The 21057-nt window shown below is 46.0% G+C and overlaps 1 protein-coding gene across 1 annotated transcript in view; it reads left to right on the top strand.

The window, feature by feature from the left end:
• Nucleotides 1-13310, top strand: part of LDLRAD3 (low density lipoprotein receptor class A domain containing 3) — a 257094-nt gene extending 243784 nt beyond the window's left edge. The window contains exons 5-6 of the mRNA XM_060104970.1: nucleotides 10957-11302; nucleotides 13070-13310. Of these exons, the coding sequence (XP_059960953.1) occupies nucleotides 10957-11302; nucleotides 13070-13310 (587 nt within the window). The remainder of the gene's footprint in view (nucleotides 1-10956; nucleotides 11303-13069) is intronic.
• The last annotated feature ends 7747 nt before the right edge of the window (nucleotides 13311-21057 follow it).

The raw sequence follows: 21057 nt of genomic DNA, 5'->3' as shown, positions 1-21057 counted from the left end.
TTAATTTGTCTAATCCACTTTTTCTCATACCTCTTTGACCAAGGTACACTTTGTCATGAAATACCTCTTACATCTCACAGAAGACATTTCAGAATATATTGATCAGAGTCATTGGAGTTATTGGAGCAATGATTCCATTGCTGATCATTGCTCATTGCTTTGATAAGCAATGACTTATCACTTATCCAAGAGAGATAAGGTCAGTGACAACTGGACAGGACAAGCGGGAAAGGGGAGGGGAGGGCATATAGACCTACCTGGGACAGGGTGGTGACTTCTGGCATCAGACTCCTGGGCACAAATACTAGTTGTACCACTTGTTTGCTTTGTGACCTTCAGTAAATTACTTAACCTCTCTGGGCTTCAGTTTCCCCATCTGTAAAAAAAGGGTTGTCGTAAGGTTGAAGTGAGATCATGCATACAGGACGAAGATTAGCAGTAGGGGGCCCAGTTCTCATGCCTCAGCTTCAAGGTTGCCCTCATCTTTTTTTGTTTTGTTTTGCGGTACGCGGGCCTCTCACTGTTGTGGCCTCTCCCGTCGCGGAGCACAGGCTCCGGACACGCAGGCCCAGCGGCCATGGCTCACGGGCCCAGCCACTCCGCGGCATGCGGGATCTAACCGGATCGGGGCACGAACCCGTGTCCCCTGCATCGGCAGGCGGACTCTCAACCGCTGCGCCACCAGGGAAGCCCTGCCCTCGTCTTCTTATTCAATGTTTGACTCTTTCCGTAAATGGATAGATTGTGAATTACTGTGTTTCAAAGTCAGTTTACAGATATCAAAAAATACGTGTGGAATACCTACTGTATTTACAAGGCTGCATTTGGCCCTGAGTAGGGCTCCAAGAAGGGGAGAGCCCAGCCTTTGCCCACCAGGAACTCCTCTTCATGGTGGGAGACAGGGGTAAATATGAAAGAAAGTCATACGTGAAGAGCAGGGATTCTGGAACCAGACTGGCTGGATTTCTCCCTGTTCCCTCTCTGATTAGCTCTAACAAAGCTATTGATCATAACCCAGGCACACGGAGGACTCGGGCAAGTGACTTAACCTCCCTGCTCCCCCATTTCCTCCTCTGTAAGATAATGGTCTACTTCACAGGATGGTGTCTTTGGGTCCCAGGGCCACCAAAACAAATTGCTACTACCTCAGTGGCTTAAAACAACAGAAATTTATCATCTCACAATTCTGGAGACCAGAAGTCCAAAATGCAGGTACTGTCAGGGTTGGTTCTTTGTGAACCAAAGAGGGAGCATGACGTCTCTCTCCTCGCTTCTGCTGGCTGCCTGCAATTCTTAGTGTTCCTTGGCTTGGGGGCTGCAAGATTCCAGTCTCTGTTTCCATCTCCGTATGGCCTTTTCCCTTGTCTGTTTCTGGGTCTTCCCCTTTTCTGTCCCTCATAAGGACACTCTGAGAGTCCACCCTAATTCATCTCAAGATCTTTACCTTAATTATATCTTCAGAGTTCCTTATTCCAAAGAAGGTCACATTCTGAGGTTCCTAGTAGACATATCTTTTGGGGGGACACCATTCAACTCACTGCAGATAGTTTAAGGATTACAAAATCAGAGGTCGTATGTGTAAACACATAAGATATTGCTGATAGGATGAGAGCTGCAATGATAATCATTATGATTATGACTGTTTTTGAGTTCACAGCAAACATGGATGGTGGTTGTGAGTATTATTGTATTATTATTTCTTTCAAATCAGGAGTGGGCCACAGGTCAGAAAGCAAATGGCAATGCAACACTCCCAACTCTGGACTTCTCTCCCCACATCCTCCGGGGGTTGGTACTGGGAAACCAAGGTGGGGAAGGCTGCAGAGTCTGAAGGCGTGGCTGGGGAGGGTGATGTGAGCCATTCAGGGTCCTGGATGTGAAGAATTTTATCAGAATGACACAGCGACAGAGCTGGGTCGTGTTCAATCTGATGAGAGTATTGCAGAAGGGTTAGAGGACCAAGAGACTAAAGACAGTAAGACCACAGCGAGGTTTCTCTTCCTGGCCTGGGCCTGATGGAGACCAGAAGCAGAGTCTAGAGAAGCACTGCACAGCAGCAATCGACCACGCTTGGTGGCTCAATGTGGACAGAGAAAAGGAGAGCGCTCAAGACAGCCCCGGAGACTACATGGCCAGGGAAACGCAGTCCATCCTAAGAAATCGTTGCACCAGTGACCACAGACTAATTTACTCAACCTCTGGATTGGGCACTGAGTATAGAAGTAGACCATCAAGCCTGGCCCTCCCCTCATGGCTCTCATGGTCTGGTTGGTCTGCCTGAATGTTGTTGTGGCATTGTTTGTCAGAGCGCCAAAAAAAAAAAAAAAAAAAAAGCAACCAAAATGTACATCAGTAGGGAATTGGTGAAATTGTGGTGTGCCTGTATAATGGGATATTACATAGCTCCTTCTTCACAAAGGTGTGCGTGAGTGAGGAAGATGTCCATTTGTAGAAATGTCTGTACAGCATGAAGAAAAGCACGTGTGTACGTACACAAAGAAGAGCTTTGAGGGATCTATACTTAGCGGGTCAGCAAACTACGGCCAGTGGGTTGAATCTGATCTGCTGCCTGTTTTTTGTTTGTTTGGTTTTGTTTTTTTAATCTTGCATTTTATTTGACCCCTCAGTTTTTGAAGCAATATCTAGATGATGTTCTTTTTTTTTTTTTTGCGGCACGTGGGCCTCTCACTGTTATGGCCTCTCCCATTGCGGAGCACAGGCTCCGGACGCGCATGCTCAGTGGCCATGGCTCACAGGCCCAGCCGCTCCGCGGCATGTGGGATCTTCCTGGACTGGGGCACGAACCCGTGTTCCCTGCATCGGCAGGCGGACCCTCAACCACTGCGCCACCAGGGAAGCCCTAGATGATGTTTTAAAATAACTTTTGATCTATGAAAATTATGTATAGTTACATGGTTATTCAAGCTTAATGAAGATATTCAGGCATTTTTTACACGTAAAAGATGTCAAGAAATAAGATCTTCCTAAAACTGAATTAAAAGAACACTTACGGTGAAATCAATTGTAAAATGTAATAATTTTTTTCTTTGCCTTAGCTGGAAGTTTTAAGAACTATTATCTCTTCCTGAAGGATTATTAATGTGAAGTTAATACATTCCTAAAACATTTTTCCTTGCTAAAATCTAATGCATGGTCACCTACATGCATGTAATACAAACATAATTCTCAAAATAAGAGAAGATAAACAATGGCTTGGAGAAATCTATGAAATGATAGTTTCTCAGCAGTTGGTCTGGCAGGCTACTTTTTAAATCAAGTTTGGGACACAAGTACACTCATTCATTGATGTACTATTTGTAACTGCTTTTGCACTACAGAGGCAGAGTTGAGTGGTTGTAGCTGAAACTGTATGGCACACAGATCATAAAATATTTACTATCTGACCCTTGACAGAAAATTTGCCAACCCCTAGTATACACCAAGCTGTGAACTATTTTTTTTCTAGTAGGTGTAAGGGGGGGAGGGAGAGGTTGTCTGTCATGAACATTTCTATATTACTTTAAATTTTAATTATAATATATTTTTGTAATCAGAAAAATTCAATTTGGAAGAAAAGAGAGCATGGAGGACTCACACTACCTGATTTTGAGACTTGCTATAAAGCTGCAGTTCTCAAAACAATTACTGGCATAAGGATTGGCATGTAGCTCAATCAAACAGAATAGATCATTTAGAAATAGACCCAGCCTTGTGTGCACAATTGATTTTCAACAAAGGTGCCAAGGTAATTCAATAAAAAGGGATAAGCTTTTCAACAAATGGTCCTGGAACAATTGGATATCCAAAGGGATGGGGAAAAAGGACATTGAACTTCACCTTGTACCATAAACAGAAATTAACTTGCGATGGATCATAGTTATAAATGTAAGAGCTAAAGCTACAAAACGTCTCCTAGGCAAAGATTTCTTGGATAGAATACAAAAAACACAGAACACGAGAGAAATAATTAATACAACGGACTTCATAAAAAAATTTGAACACTTATCTTCAAAAAGACACAGTAAAGTAGATGAAAAGCCAGGCCACAGTCTGGGAGAAAATATTTGCAAGACACACATCTGGAAAAGAACTTGTCTCCCAGAACATCTAAAGGACTCTTACTACTCAATAATAAGTAGTCAGACAACCCAATTCTAAAATGGGCAAGAGATTTAAATAGGTGTTTCACCAAAGAAGATACACAGATGGCAAATCAGCACATGAACAGATACTCGACATCATTAGTCATTGGGAAATGCAACTTAAAACCTCAGTGAGATACCACTTTGCACCTGTGAGCATGGCTGAACTTGAAAAGGCTGGCTGTGTTACATGCTATGAGGATGCAGAGCAACTGGGAGAAGGCTAAGTGCTATAGCCACCTTGAAACACAGTGTGATAGTTTTTTATAAATTAAGCATACACTTCCCATACGACCCAGCAGCCTGCCCCTAGGTATATACCCACCAAAATAGGAAAATATATGTCAGCACAAAGATATGCATTCCAGAAACTGGAAACAACCACTTCCCTCCCTTAACTGGTGGACGGGTAAACAAATTGTGTTGCATCCAAACAATGAATACTGCTCAATGGTCTAAAGGAATGAAATAGCAATACTCAGACAAACCTTGGTGCACCTCAGAAGCATTATGCCGAGTGGAAGAAACCACACACAATAGGCTACTTACTAAATGATTCCCTTACCTGACTTTCTGGAAAAGATGAATCTATTTGGACAGAAAAGAGATCAGTGATTCCCAAGTGGCTGTAAATGACGGGAGGGATGGAAATGTTTGATATCTTGCTTGTGGTGGTGCTTATGCAATTGTTACATTTGGTTACAACTCATCTAATTGTACATTTTAAAAGGGTAAGTTTTATTGTGTATCCATTATACCTCACTAAACCTGACTTTTAAAAATATTTACTCTGGAGAAAAGTTAATTTTAAAAATTAACTTTTTAAATAAATTTTTTAAAGAGGAAGTTGAGCTTTCAGGAGAATGGTAAGGCATCTGTTTGAACAGGGCAGTGAACCTTCTAGAATGGGAATTCTGGACTCAGGGAGGGGTCCGAGTGAGTGAGTGGCAGTGAAATTCCCCCAGGAGCCCTCACACTACAGGGAAAGAAGGAAGGAAAACAGTAATGAAACCTCTACTCACATCAGCCTGGGCAAAGCCAGAGGAAGAGACAAGATGCTTATTTTTTGACTGGATAAAACAGTATAAATAATACAAAGTAGAAAAGAGTAAACAATGAAAAATACGTCTCCCTCTTGCCTCTCTTCTCTTCCAGTCATACCAGGTCTGTGTGTCCTTCTAGAAATACTCAGAACATTCTCTACTGGACTTTTTGTTGTTGTTGTTCAGCTCATCACGATATCTTTCAGACTGTTTCACATCAATATATGTAGAGCTGCCCTAGTTTCTTAAATAGGTGTGGTACTGTCTGGATGCACCATCATTTATTTAGCCAGGCTGCAATTGATGGACATTTAGATCTTTCCTGATATATGTGCTATTGCGAACAATGCTTCCATGAATACTTGTATTAAAGAGTTACTTCTCATTTGTGTGAGTATATATATCTGTTAGATTCCTAAGAGTGGAATGGCTGGGTCAAAGGATATGTACTTTTTCTATTTTGATATGTATTGTTAATGTATGTTTGTTATTTTGATCTATATTGTTAACCCCGTCACCACCCTGGGTTGTACCAATTTACCCTCCCACCAACCATGCGTGAATAATTATACCTGTTTTCCCAAGTCCTGGCCAGCAAAATGTGAACTCAGACTTCGCCTTTGCCCAGTCTGAGAGGTGAATAATTGTATCCTGTAGGAAATGTAATTTGCATCTGGAGGAGGGGATCTTTTAAAAGCAAAGGAACCCCAAGTCACAGGTGTCAGTTGGTTTAGTCCTTCTCTCAGTCCAGATAGCACCTCTGTGTGAATTAGAAGAAGGCCGTCCTCCTCAGGATGTTCACCATCTGCTCAAAAACTGTTGTGATAGGGCTTCCCTGGTGGCGCAGTGGTTGAGAGTCCGCCTGCCAATTCAGGGGACGCGGGTTCGTGCCCCGGTCTGGGAAGATCCCACATGCCGCGGAGTGGCTGGGCCCCGTGAGCCATGGCCGCTGAGCCTGCGCGTCCGGAGCCTGTGCTCCGCAACGGGAGAGGCCACAACAGTGAGAGGCCCGTGTACCGCAAAAGACCAAACAAACAAACAAACAAAAACTGTCGTGATAACTCCACAGATCTGGGATGACTGAGGTGATGAGCAGCCCTGGAGCCCAGCCTGCTCCACCACGGGCAGCAGCCAGAGCTCCTGGAAGCTCTGAGAGCACCTTGGTCCCTGGTGGTAACCAGATTGCCTGGAATTAATGCAGTAGAAGCTGCAGATACAGGACGGGAGTTCAAGCTGTTTGACAGTGGAGTGTGAGGGCATTAGTTTGAGGGACAGCCAGAATAAATGGAAACTTCATTATCCATGGATTATGCACTTGGAACTCAGGTCCCATGCAACTCTGATATTAGTAATTTGGCCAGCGGGCTCATCAAGCTCTTAAGAAAAGTGAGTCTAGATAATGAATTAATACAAGATGACATTTTACACACAGAGCAGAAAAGAGACCAGGCACCCCTGAGTTATGTAACATCATAATTTCTCGAGCGAATGTGATCACCGATTCTCGCCTGCAAGCATTTTACATTCCATTTCCTAAGAGCTCCCTCTTGGATTCTTAAAACCTCAAGTGGTTACATGGAAGTCAGTGTTTTAAAATCTCTGGACCCATTTGTTTTCCATGCGAAAATCCATCCACATTTTTCTTTTAAGAAGTACATCTCGCTGGAAAGAATCTCATTCAGTTCTTATCCTCTATCCGACTCTACCTCCCAAAAGGGGATTCTCCCAGCCTCTCCCTCTGGTCCAGAGGATAAAGGAAAGAATGTGAACGCTAAGAATTCGCATCATTAGTTTGGGATGATGAAAAATCCTGGAGGTGGAAAGCGGTGGTAGTTCCACAACAATGTGAATGTACTTCATGCTGCTGAGCTGCTCACCTAAAACTGGTTAAAATTGCAAACTTTATGTTGCATATGTATTTTACCACAATAAAAAAAGAAAAGGGAATCCTTATGTACTGTCAGTGGGAACACAAGTCGGTACAGTCACTGTGGAAAACAGAATGGAGGCTCCTCAAAAATTTAAAAATAGAAATACCATGTGGTCCAGCAATTCCACTTCTGGGTATTTATCCAAAGAAAACAAAAACACTAGTTCAGAAAGATATATGCACCCCCTATGTTCATTGAAGCACTACTTACAGTAGGGAAGATATGGAAACAATCCATTGACAGATGAAAGAATGGATAAAGAAGATATGGTATATGTGTGTATACACACACACACACAGGAATATTGCTCAGCCATTAAAAAAGATGAAATCTCGCCATTTGCTACAACATGGATGTGTACTGTGCTAAGTCAGATATCAGATGGAGAAAGACAAATACTGTATGATTTCACTCATATGTGGAATATAAAATACAAACAAAATAAGTGAACAGACCAAACCAAACAAAATATGTAGATGCAGGGAACAAAGTAGTGGTTATCAGCGGGGCGGGGGTGTGGGAAGAGGGCAAATGGGTAAAGGGGAGCAACCGCATGGTGACAGGTGGAAACAATTTTTGGTGGCGAGCACACTGTAGTGTATGTAGAAGCCGAAATACAATGTTGTACACATGAAACATACATAGTGTTATAAACCAGTGTTACCTCAATAAAAGAAATAGAAACAAAGGAAGGAAGGTAGGATGGAGGGAAGGAGGGAGGAACAGCATTAACTGAGTACAGACCCTCGCCAGGCACTTTGCTCTCAGCACTTGGTGTGTATGTTGTATTTTACGCTGCCAATAATCCAAGGAGATAGCTACTGCTATTTATGCAGCACCACTGCCATTTTAAAGATGAGGCAGCCTTGGGGCTTCCCTGGTGGCGCAGTGGTGGAGAGTCTGCCTGCCAATGCAGGGGACGTGGGTTCGTGCCCCGGTCCGGGAAGATCCCACATGCCGCAGAGTGGGTGGGCCTGTGAGCCATGGCCGCTGGGCCTGCGTGTCCGGAGCCTGTGCTCCGCAACAGGAGAGGCCACAACAGTGAGAGGCCCAAAGTTAAGTAACTTGCTTGAGCAGCAGCTAGCAGTGATGGCCCCAGAATTCGACCCTTCAGCTCTGTGCTAGAGATGAAATAAAGAGGCTCTTCTCTTTTAGGCCTGAAATCTGAAACATACACACACACACACACACACACACACACACCCAGAGGCTCCCACCCAGCTTTTAATTATCTAAGCTGAGAGCAGACAGAACTCCCGCAGAACCTCTGGGTGACAGCTCATTGTCTCCAGAAAAATCCAGAACTGCCTTTCCCCCATAACCGTCTGCAGCACGCTTCTGCCTCTCCTCTGGGATCTTGCTTGCTTCTTTCTATACAGTTCATCATTGAAACAGTGACCGACAGGAACTTGGAGAATCTTCATAGCCTTTAGTCCATGTCTGAGTGTAACTGGAACGAAAATGAACACAGCCTGGAGCTTGAGGGGGAAGATCTTTCTTTGTGTCAGATTAGGATGATGTGGGGAATCAGGAACTGTTTGTGTCGGGAAGCGAGGGGAGATGGTGTGTTGCACAGCACGTGGACTTTTGAAGGAGAAATAGCTGGGTTCTCGTTCTGACTCCCCTGCTTAGTTCTTCTGTGCACTTAGACAACTTAATTCACCTCTGAGTCAATTTGCTCATCTGAAAAACAGGAATAATAAACTAATAATAGCACCTACCTTACCAGGGTGTGTGAATACACAGGTATTTTTTTCGTTGAGTTGGATGCATTTATTGGGTGTCGACTCTGTGCCAGACACCATCCTACTCACTGGAGATCCATGATGAACAGAGCACGTGCCATCTAGTGATGAGGTGCCCGGGACCCGAGCAGCCAGTGGACGGTGCTGCCACTTCCCGTCTACACATTGGCCACTGTGAACCCACTAAAACCTCTTCACGGCTTCAGAGGTTGAACGGGCACAGGGTGTGGTCGCAGACTTGCTCACTTAGGCTGCATTTAGATTATTTTTGCAGCTGGGCCACAGCTGTGGGTAGTTGTGGATCTTCCGCGAAGAAGAGGGCTCCCCCACTTTCTATGAGGAGGGGCCACTCTGGTGTCCTGTGCCAGCCTGGGCCTGGCCACCATTGCCAGGTGTGTCCTGCTGACGGGGAAGCCTCTCCCCTGAGTGTTTGAAGCGTGGCTCCTTAGTACACGTGGAGAGGAGGGGACTGGCAGCCTGCAGGGCTGGGCGTGTACCAGGCCTTCATCCTAGGGCCTCTGAGGAAATGCCTGCCAATTGCCTAGCTGGTCTTGGTAGGGGGCTGCCGGGCAGAGTGTCAGAGGCAAGGCTCTGAAGTCAGACCACAGGGCTCAAATCAGGCACAGCCCCTCACCTCCTAACCCTGTGACCCTGGTCAAGGGACCCAAGCTCTCCAAGCTTCCCTTTCTTCATCTTAAAAAGAAGGCAGTTACAGCACCTACTTCGCGGAGTTGCTGTGAGGCAAGTAGCTGTGATAAAGCACATATTTGTATGTCTTGAACCCCCGCAGTGTGTCAGCTGCTGTTCTAAGTGCTTGATAATTATTCACTCATTTCTTGCTCACGACAGCCCAGTGAGGTGGGGACTAATGCCATCCCCATTTCACAGATGAGGAAATTACAGCACAGAGAGGTTGACCATTTCCCAGAGGGCACACAGCCAGTCAGCTGAGTAGCTTGAATTTGAACCTAGTCTGGCTCCAGAGTCCATGATTTCAGCCTGTGCTCTGCTGGCTCTCCATCTTGAAAGCTTGGCAAAGCCGGGCATTAAATAAATACTTTGCCCACATAAGGAACCCCAGACACACTGGCCAGTGTTCCTCACATATGTGATATGATAAATTTCCAGAGAAAAACTGATTTCTGTCACTGGAGCTATCACTCCTGTTCCCTGGATATTATATTTCCCGGGGCTGATTTTTTTTTAACAACTTTATTGAGGTATAATTTATATGACATAAAATTTGCCCATTTTAACTATACAACTCAATGAGTTTTAGTAAATGTATCAATTTGCACAGCCATCACCACATCCAGTGTTAGAACATTCCCACCACTCCAGCAAGATCCCTGATGCCCATTACCAGTGAATCCCCATTCCCACCCCCAGCCCCTGGCAACCATTAATCGACATTTTGTCTCTATAAATTTGCCTTTCCTGGACACATATAAATGGAATCATACACTATGTGGTCTCTTGTGTCTGGCTTATCTTGCTTAGCACGTTTTTTTGTTTGTTTGTTTGTTTTTTAAACGTACTTTGAATTTTATTTATTTATTTATTTATTTATGGCTGTGCTGGGTCTTCGTTTCTGTGCGAGGGCTTTCTCTAGTTGCGGCAAGCGGGGGCCACTCTTCATCGCGGTGCGCGGGCCTCTCACTGTCGCGGCCTCTCTTGTTGCGGAGCACAGGCTCCAGACGCGCAGGCTCAGTAGTTGTGGCTCACGGGCCTAGTTGCTCTGCGGCGTGTGGGATCCTCCCAGACCAGGGCTCGAACCCGCATCCCCTGCATTGGCAGGCAGACTCTCAACCACTGCGCCACCAGGGAAGCCCGCTTAGCACGTTTTTGAGGCTCCTCCATGTTGTAGCATGCACCAGTACTTTTTACGGCCAGATTATATTCCGTTGTATGGGCAGCCCACATTTTATTTATCCGTTCGCCGATCCGTGGACACTGGGGTGCTTTCCACTTTGCGGCTATCGTGAACCGTGCTCCTGCGAATGCTTGCGCTCCCGTCCTGGGACTGACTTTGCCGCAGATGGGTGCGCCGACTTGGTAACCTCTCTCCTTTTCTCTCGCCTCTGGGGCTTCTCAGAACCAGGCAGCGGGCAGGTGTTCGTGACCTCGGAGAACCAGCTCGTGTACTATCCCAGCATCACCTATGCCATCATCGGCAGCTCCGTCATCTTTGTGCTGGTCGTGGCCCTGCTGGCTCTGGTCCTACACCACCAGCGGAAGCGCAACAACCTCATGACGCTGCCCGTGCACCGGCTGCAGCACCCCGTGCTGCTCTCCCGCCTGGTGGTCCTGGACCACCCTCACCGCTGCAACGTCACCTACAACGTCAACAATGGCATCCAGTACGTGGCCAGCCAAGCCGAGCAGAACGCGTCGGAAGTGGGCTCCCCGCCCTCCTACTCAGAGGCCCTGCTGGACCAAAGGTGCGTGAGAGAGACTCGGGGAGGGAGGTCATCCCACGCAGGGGCGGGCGTACATGTGCACGTGCCTGGGATCCTGGTCTTGCCAGGAGCCTGCGTGCAGCTGCAAAGGCGGCGGCAGCGTTTGACTTCTACTGAGTCTTTGCGAAACGATTCACGTGTAGCATCGCATTCAGTCCTCACAGCCACTCACCGAGGGAGGTTCTATATGTGCCTCAGTTTTACAGACGAGAAACCTGAGATTTTTAAGTTACTCATCTGAAGACATACTGCTAGGATCCTGACCAGTTCAGATCCCTCGTCCTCCCCGGTAATGTCACGCGGACACACGTCCAGGACCCTGACCAGCTCTGGGCACTCACCTGCTACCGCAGAACAGTGCCCAGTATATACTCGAGGTTTGGTTCCTATTTGAATGCATGAATGGATGAGTGAGTGAGTGAGTGAACAAATGAGTGAATAAATAAGTTCCTTAACTTTGCTTGGCTTCATCTATAAAATAAAGGAGGTGGCGTAGAGAACTCTCAAGCTTTGTTAAGCAGTAGAACCTTCATCACAGGTGGAGCTGTACAAGGAACCCCAAAATGTAAAGTTAAAACCCAGCGTTCTGTAGTTGGAGCTGGTAGTGGACCTCATTCCTGCCTGCTCAGCCTTCCTCTCTCCTTTGGTGACCTCCAAGGTACCCAAAGAACCCGCTTTGAAGTCCCGGGACTAGAACTACCTGAGTCCCCCTTGGTTCTCAGCATCCCCTGCCCTGCAGGGACCCTGCTCAGCGTCCCTCTTCCACTGAGTCCAGGACCCACCAGGTGTGGCACGAGGCATTTTGCAGGCAGTGTTCCCGGGCTAACTGGGCTCCTTGAACCCTCTCCGGTGGCAGCTCTTGTATTATTTAATCTTCCTTTTCCTTCCTCATAAAAGATAAACAAAGCTCCAAGGAGCGGTGCTTAAGGACATCTTCGCAAATAAGCATAAGAACACAAGACCTCACTCATTTAGACCATCCATTGTAGAGCAAGGTTAAAACTGCTGCATCTGGAGACAGAATTCCTGGGTTCAAATACTAGTACTGCTGCTTACTAGTTGTTTGGGATCCTGTGCAAGCCATTTAATGCCCCTTTGTCTCAGTTTTCTCCCCAGTACAAGGGGCATGAAAGTAATGGCTCTCTCCTAGAATTCTTGTGAGCATTAAATAAGGGATGTAAGGTAGGTGGCGCAGTGCCTGACTCGTAGTAAGCCTTCCATAAATGAGAGCTGGAAAATAAAATGTCTTTTAAGTTATTTCACTGCAAGCAAGGTGTCATTATTACTCCCTTCTATAGATGGGGAGACTGAGGGTTTGAGAGGATATGCTCTCACCCAAGTCCGCACAGCCAGGAAGAGTTGGCTTTCAGTAAGGACCCCCAGTTCTGTGGACTGTCAGGGGCTCTATCAAAACACCAGGCCAGGTGAATCCCTTCCAAACCACCCAGGATGAGCTGGGGAGTATTTAGAATTCTCCCTACCAAAGGTTGTGGTTTTGGCACTGTCCAGTCGGCACAAGCCAGGCAGAGCATGCTGACCTGTTCCTTTTGTCTTCTTACAAATCACTGGTTTTCCTAGTCCTTGGATTGCCTTTCTCCTTGGAAGGAAAATCTCATTCCCGATGTCAGCATCCGCTCAGAAAAGGGCAGAAGTTGGCATTGCCTGCCGTGCCTGGGCTCCTAATGTTTTCTCCTCCCCCTCCCCTCCCCCTCTTCCCCCCACCCCCCCATCCTGCTCTCCCCATCGCAGACCCGCATGGTACGACCTCCCTCCGCCACCCTACTCTTCAGACACCGAGTCTCTGAACCAAGCCGACCTGCCCCCTTACCGCTCCCGGTCTGGCAGCGCCAACAGCACCAGTTCCCAGGCAGCCAGCAGCCTCCTGAGTATGGAAGACACGGGCCACAGGCCGGGGCAGCCTGGTCCACAGGAAGGCACCACCACGGAGCCTAGGGACTCTGCACCCAGCCAGGGCACCGAAGAAGTATAAAATCCAGCTCTTCCAAAGTCCATATGGGTTCATCTGCTCTGACTTGTCACCATCCTAACAACTTGTGCTCATGGGAAGCTCCTCAGGATGCCTCAAGGAGTGATGTGGGGTGTCAGCTCTCTCTCCGTTCACCTCCTTCCCCAGATTTCAGGGATGTTCTTTGGAGGGTAACCTGGCAGTGTTCTGGCCTCTCAGTTGCCCTGATGTATGTGCATCTTTTCTGGGCAGTTACCCAGGATCACAGCCTTACTCTCCGCATCATTCTGTTACTGCTGGAATCTTGCTGAGTAGGTGGCCGGAGAGTGCGGTACTTAGGTAGCCCTTGAGAAAGCAGTGTTTGTGCCATACGGGGAGTTCAGAAGGGCAGAGGACACTAGACCAAATGCTCTGTGGGCTGCTTCCTTAGAGCTCCATTTGGAGGTTTGGGTTGGATGATCCTACCAGGAGGCTGTCATTGGATGGCCACTCTGGAGAGAATCCAGGGGAGCATCAGAACCCACCTTGCACTAGGCTGTTCATTGCTCTGGGTCGGGGCCAAAGAACACTGTTGCCATGAGTCACGCCCTTCAGAAGTCAACAGTGTCGTTTTGGTTTTCTGAAGGACTCTGAAACCATCAGGTCTGGATAGAGTCTGGATTTAAAAACTTGTCCGAGAATCCTCGTTTTGAGAGCTTTCTCAGGATCATATATCATCAGCCTCATCCCAGAACAGGCAGGGAGCCCCACCATGAGTTTATCTGAGTTCTCAGCTCCTAAAATACAGGCTGCCAAGATCCTGGGTCTGCTTTGGTCCACAGTCCTTTCCCTGATTGCTGGATTGTCTCCCTCCCAGCTGTGACCTGCCCGTAAACAAGGGATGAGTACTAAACCTGAGTTGCCCAGAAATCTGATCTGGCCCTTTGTCCCTGTAAGCCACACCCAGCCTGCCTTGCCCATTCATGCAGGTTCAACACTCGCCCCCTAAGTCCCCCTGACACTCAGAAGTCATTTTACCTGTGCATTTGGACTAGAGAACACTGTAGGTTCTAACTCAACGTGAGAACCTAATTCAGTACCTCCCCCGAAAGAGGCTGGATTCCTGGGCTGCACTCACCCCCCTTCCCAAGGCCCAGATTCCAGCGCTGCAATTTAGGGTTAGGGCTGGAATCAGAGTGAGGCTCGGGCCTCTCCGAGCATCCCATAGTTTCTCCTCTGAGAGACATGGATAATAGTTTGGAGTCAAGATTTGCCATTCGGACTTTTTTTTTTTTTTTTTTTTTTTATCTCTTAGAAATGCATTTGAAACAGTGTGTTTGTTTTTTCCCTTCTAGTTAAGGGACTATTTATATGTGTATAGGAAAGCTGTCTTTTGTTTGTTTGTTTTTCCATTAGTGAGGTCCAAGCAAAGATGCAAAAGGAGATCATGCCTTTGTCCCGCTGAGCACGCTAGTAAAAAGTTCCCCCAGACTGACCTGTGTGCCAGGCGTCTGTGCATTTTTGCACTTTGAGTTATTATTTATCGAGTTCTTGAAGGACGCAGAAAGAGAGACACCTTTCTCCCTCGGCTCATAGGCTCTGTGTTTATGGTAGCTTTCCTCTTTCTCTGTGCCCAGAGAGCCACAGTGCCAAGCCCCTCAGGAAGTTGTGGGTGGAAACGTAGATGTTATTCGTCAAGAAACCACACTAATGGCTGTGGGGGAACAAAATTGGAACCAAGTGGAGCCAGTCCTGGCAGCTGTCACCCATGCAGAGCTGCCTTCCACGTGGTCAGTAACCTCTTTGATGCTTATTCAAACGGAGCCTGCAGGAGGGGGGAGGAAGTGGCATTCAATGATCCTATTCTGTAGGCTTTTTTTTTTTTTAAACAAAATTCAAAGTGTGTTACAGGAAAGCTAGCCACTTGGTGATTTTTTTTTTAAGTTAAGAAAAGGAACATAATTGCCCACATCTTTCATTTTTAAAATAACGTGAGTTATTTTCTGAGTAATCCAGTGAAGAAAGAACTTTCGGTGGCAGCCAGAGTATGTGAGGAACTCTAGCTGAATATTTCATCTCCTGTGAGCCAGAGTGGCTTCTTTTCTCCCTCTGGTGGCCCCTACTTCTTTCTGGTGCTCTGGAAGTTGTTTAGAGGAAAGGATTCTAATTTTAATTAATCATGTGGTGAATTAATCTCACGCGCTTTTCAGCTTCCAGGCATCTTAGGAAAGACAAATGGCCTTAGTAGCATAAGGAGAGCCTATTAATGTTGTTTTTTAAAACAAACACAGGGATGTTTTTATTATAGATTTGATTTTTTTAAATGGCTGTTTTTAAAAAGATATAAATAGGACACCAAAGCTGCAGGGGTTTTTGGTTTTGTTTTTTTCCCTACTCAAAATAGCAAATAAGTGGCCAGCATTATTTTTTAACTCATTCCAACCAGGATGTTTTTTTTATACATGGCCTAAACCTATGCCAATCAGAAAACCATCCCTGCTCTCTTCTCTCAAACGAGATCAGCGAGCCCTTTTTATTTTAGCATTAAAATCATTCAACTATGATCATTATCACCTGCCCTCAACTCCTTCTACTTTGAAATTGACATTTTAAAAAAATGCAAGCAAGTGGTAAATAAATCGTGTGTGACATTCAAAGTTGATGTAAACTGGAAAGGTTGTGTGTGGTTGCTTTTTGTTTTTTGATTAGGTTTTTTTAAAAAGTTTATACTTTCAAATAAACTTGCAGTTTCATTCTTTCTGTTGGTGTGAATGGTCCTTAACCCCCTTTTCTTCTCTATGGTGATATAAAGAGTGGACAGCCGCTTCTGTCGTGGCTTCTGCAGTGAATGCATGCCCTAATAACATGAGAAAAGGTGAGAGAATATTGATGGGACCTCAAAATATGGTGGGCGTTTAAGGATTCCACATTTGGTGTGGTTGGAATACAGAGGTAAGTATTCCATGGACACCAGTTCGTATCAAGGACCCTGGGATGTCGGTTCAGAATATGGGCATCAACTATGCCCTCTATGCCCATAGTGACTTCTCTGTGGCACTGCCTGAAGGAAAGGAGCAAGTGGCTGTGATAGCTGGAACAGATTCTGACCACATATTCAGGGGCACACACTCTAACTCAGGCACAGGTATGTTGGTAATTGGTTTTGAACCACAAATAGCTCCCATTCATCCCACCAGTGATGGGAGCATCTTTGTGCTCTTACAAGTCTCGTTTGACACTGCAGGGACAGTTGCACAGGAAGTCAGCGTGCCCAGGAGGTCACCACCACCATCACCCATGAACAAAAATAACCTTGGCCTTGACCAAAATTAAAATCTACATGGGAATCAAAACATAGGACCTACAGAACCAAGATGTAGATCATGTACTGGTACCCAGATAGGTCAAAAAGAAGACTAGGCTATCAGATAGTGGTGTCCCAAGTATATACCAGGTCATGTCCTGCCCCAAGTGGTCTAGAGTAGACTTTACCAAACAATATGCCCAGAGGCTTGCCAAGATATTAATTCCTTTTTCTCTCAGTACCATTTTTTGTGGTGCTAGGATGAGGAAACAATCAAGAAATGCTCATCTAATGCAGAGATCAGTAAACTTTTTGTGTAAAGGGTCTGATAATAAATAATTTTTGGCTTTGCAGCCATATGGTTTCTGTAGCAACTACAAAAACCGCCATGGACAATACATAAATGCATGGGTGTGCCTGTGTTCCAATAACTACCAAAATGGGCTGGATCTGGCTTTGTCATTTGCCAACCCCTGGCCTAAAGGATCATTCCCACATTGTGCTCATGGATCCGAAGCTAAGGGCATTGTAGAAAAGAAACTGTGTTAATGGCTGGCCTGGAATATTGGAACCCTTAAAATGGCACCAACCTCCAAAAAAGTTAAAAATGGAAGAACTTAGGAAGCAGGCAGTTCAAGGACCTGTGAAATTCATTTTAATTGACCCTATTAGCTCTTTTCCAGTGAATAAGGAAATACAGGGTTACAATGAGTAGAGGCTTTACCAGTGAGGTCCTAAACAGTGGGTTGAATGCAAAGGTCTTGTTCAAAAAACTACTCTCATTAGGGATTCTCTAAGGTGATAAAGTAACACAACAGTCTGCCTTTTATTTATTTTTTTATTTTTATTTTTATTTTTTTGTGGTATGCAGGCTTCTCACTGTTGTGGCCTCTCCCGTTGCGGAGCACAGGCTCCGGGCGCGCAGGCTCAGCGGCCATGGCTCACGGGCCCAGCCGCTCTGCGGCACGTGGGATCTTCCCGGACCGGGGCATCGGCAGGCGGACTCTCAACCACTGTGCCACGAGGGAAGCCCCAGTCTGCCTTTTAGAGAAAAGTTCATGGGGATAAATGATCTGGGAGATATTGTTCATCTTCTCCATTTAACTTGCTATCCTCAGGCAAGGCAGTAGATTCAAAGGATGAACTGTATAAGAAAGAAGGAGCTTCTGATGGCTGCAGTGGATGTGTGATACATGTCCATAAAGAAAAGAAATGTATCCAGTAAGAAAATATGCAGACTCCCTTGACATCTTATAGCTAAACAAGTGAATGGGAACATTAATAGAACCCCCAATTGTAAGTGATAGTTGTAAGGAATCCCACTCATACAAGCTGAATGTGTTAAATTTTAGAAGATGTATTGGCTAATGCAACTGCGTTCAAGGGTATGGAAAATGATTTTGGGCAGGGCTGGATCCAGTTGATCGACAGCTGTCATTAGGAACCTGTTTTGCCCCCTCCAGCTTCTGAGTCCTGCTTTACCTGTGGAAAGCAATGACTTCATGGCTTTACAAAATGTGGTGGAAAAGAGGGTCCCAGAAGATCAAGGTTCATGACCTAAGAAAATGAGATTCTCTCTGAGAACCAGTGGAAACTCCCTTCAGTGGACTATGATTGGTCATCGTTGGTCCTATGACCACTATTGTAGGTGGGAACTCTTGGTTGACTGACAGCCCCACCAGAACTACATGGAGTGGGAGAGGGACAATTCTCATATGGAAGGGTCTGGTAGTATAGAGCCTCACCAAGGAATAGGACCCACAACTGGCTGGCACAATTTCTAATATACATAAGAAGATATCCTGCAACCACAAGCTTTAGGCAACATAGCCAGGTCTGAAAGGAGCAGAGGCAATGTTACAGTGAAAATGTCAGGAGACTCAACAGCCTTTCCTTAAACCTAGGTGGCAAGGTCAGTTTCAAGCTGCAGGCATTTGGGGCTTGGGTTAGGTGTGCTTTTTATGAGATGGTCATTGAGGGTAGGTCACAGTAACATGGATAAAGCCATAGATGAGGAATTCTACCTTGAAACCTGAACTCACTCTTGGGTTCTAGAACTGTCCCTAAACCACTGAAAGTATTGAAATGGGTGAATTACCCACCAAAAATCACCCCCAACCCACATAGGATTTTTAAGTTGATGGATCAGAGATGCACTCCTATCTATCACTCTTGTCAAGCTACCCAAAGACTTAGATTCAACTGTTCATGCTGTTAACTAGGCTTTCCACAATTAATTCTTTTATCTACCCCAAGAGGTAGAATGCATCAGTCCCTTAGACAAACAGCCCTTGGAAATTCTAAGGCAGCTGGGCTCACAAGAGCTGAGGGGCTGATTTCCCTTCAGATTTGGGGCTTAGAGGCATGACCATGGGGGACTGGGATGCAATATTGGGGGAAGCTTATTTATTTTAATATGACTTGCCTCAGCTGGGCAGGGCTTGTGTTCTGAATGAGGGTCATTCATGCTAAATTGCATTGCCAGGCAGCATTTGGCTGTACTTGGCTTTCAGGTTCACCCTGGTGAATCATCCCTGTGAGCCAGCAGAGGAAAAGGCAACAAAGGAGCAAAAATGGGCAGTGTTTATGGGCCAGGCATGGAAGTAGCACACACCCCTCCACTCAAATTCCATTGCCCGTAGCCTGATCAGTTCCATAGCCATACGTACATTCAAGGGAGGCTGGGCAGGTAAATTGGCTATGTGTCCCGGAAGAACCAGAAGTGGATTTTGGCACCAGCCACCAATATATGTTTATACTCTTCTTTTCACACATAGGATACCTTCACCCCCTCCTGAAAGAAGAAACCCAACCATCCCATCTAATCAGATTTAAAGTCCAGGATCAGTGACAATTTCTATGTCAGATCTGTGTGTTTCCTCTGGAGACACAATTTCTTAGCCCCACGTGGCTCTCATCATCTCTCTTCTAGGTTCCCCCCTTCAGCCAATTCTCAGGATGCTTGAGTAACTTTCAAGTCACTCAAGATAAAAGTCAAAATCATGGTCTCCTGGATCTCACACCATTGACTCTCCAGTACATATCTAGCCTCATCTTCTGCTAACCTCCCCCTCTCCCTCCAGTCTGCTCCAAGTCTGGGCCACCTTGCTGACTCTTGAACACACCAGGCACACTACCAGCTCAGGACATTTGCTCTTGCCCTTCCTTCTGCCTGGAACACCCATCTCCAGATACTCTTCCGTATCAGAGAACCATCAGGAATAAAAATCCACTTAAAATCTTAATATTGTCATCTTTGGGACTCAGTTGTACCCACTGTAGTCAAGACTCCTGGAATTAAGACATACCAGAGCTGTTTCCTGACCAAGATATAGTTACCACCCAAATGACATTGAGGGATTCCTAGACCAAAGAAGCACAGAGGACCTTGGGAAGGAGCATTGGGGAATATATTCAAAAACCATGGTATGAAAACTTAACTTGGACCAATGCAAATGTTATCCATGAGTCAGGAGGTGAGTCAGCTTAAGAAATAATACACTGGAATGTGCAGAAGAGGACCTAGGGATTGAGGTGGTACTTGAACACAAGCCCACTATGTGACCCTGCATGAAGTGTGACTCTTTTGCCAAGGAACTTGAGCCAGACCTTCAACTTGGAGTGTGTTCCTCGTGTGCTAGACTGAATCAGCTAAGGGCATGCAGATGTGCCTAGAAACTCCCTAGGACCACAGATCCTGTTTGGAGAGGATGGCAGCCCCAGCTCAGAGATGAGGAACTGACACCTCGTTCAAGCAGGAAAATGAGTTATTGGGGTATTATAGAAAGAGAAGAAGGGGTTGGCTTCCTTGTAAGTGAAAAATAAACTGTTTAAATAACTCGTCCCTCCAGTTGGAATCAGTTACCAGGAAATGACTGAATGTGAGTGTCTTGACCCCAGTTGCTGGCTTGGCTTAGATCTGATAAGTGGCTCTTCATGAAAGTGATGTTTTTGTTTGCCCAGTGTATCAGCTGGGATCAGTCAGAGCCACTACTATTATTGCAGGAATAAAGGTTTGAAGATGGAAATTAGGGCTTACACTGATGTAGGAAGACCTGGTGGAGTGACACCTGGAAGGCTACAGCAAGAGGATCCCAGACACAGTTACCAACGACACCAGCCTGAGCGTAGGGCAAATAGAGAACTGAGAGCTTGCAAGGTGACCAAGAAGGCACTACAGTAAGTCAAAGATGGTACAGCAATGACTTAGCTCATGGAGAGGACTCAAAGTCTTGTGACGGATCACCCCAGTGCAGAGTAATGGCTCGCTGCCTTTCTGCCTTCAAATCTCACGTGATCTCCTTTCATTGACACACTCGGCCCTAGAACCACACAAGGAAGGGGATTCCAGGAAGAAGCATGGTTCCCAGCCTGAGATGAGAGTGGAGACAACAGGCATCCAGCCCACCCGGGGACCGTGATCTTGGTTCATGCAGTGGTTTCCAGAACAGATACTCTCTCCTCCCAGTGAAAGGGTTCTTGTCATGT

This window comes from Mesoplodon densirostris, chromosome 7, assembly GCF_025265405.1.
Source record: "Mesoplodon densirostris isolate mMesDen1 chromosome 7, mMesDen1 primary haplotype, whole genome shotgun sequence".
Classification (NCBI taxonomy): Eukaryota; Metazoa; Chordata; class Mammalia; order Artiodactyla; family Ziphiidae; genus Mesoplodon; species Mesoplodon densirostris.
Note: the sequence above shows the minus strand (reverse complement) of the source record. Positions and strands in the feature narration are given on the sequence as shown.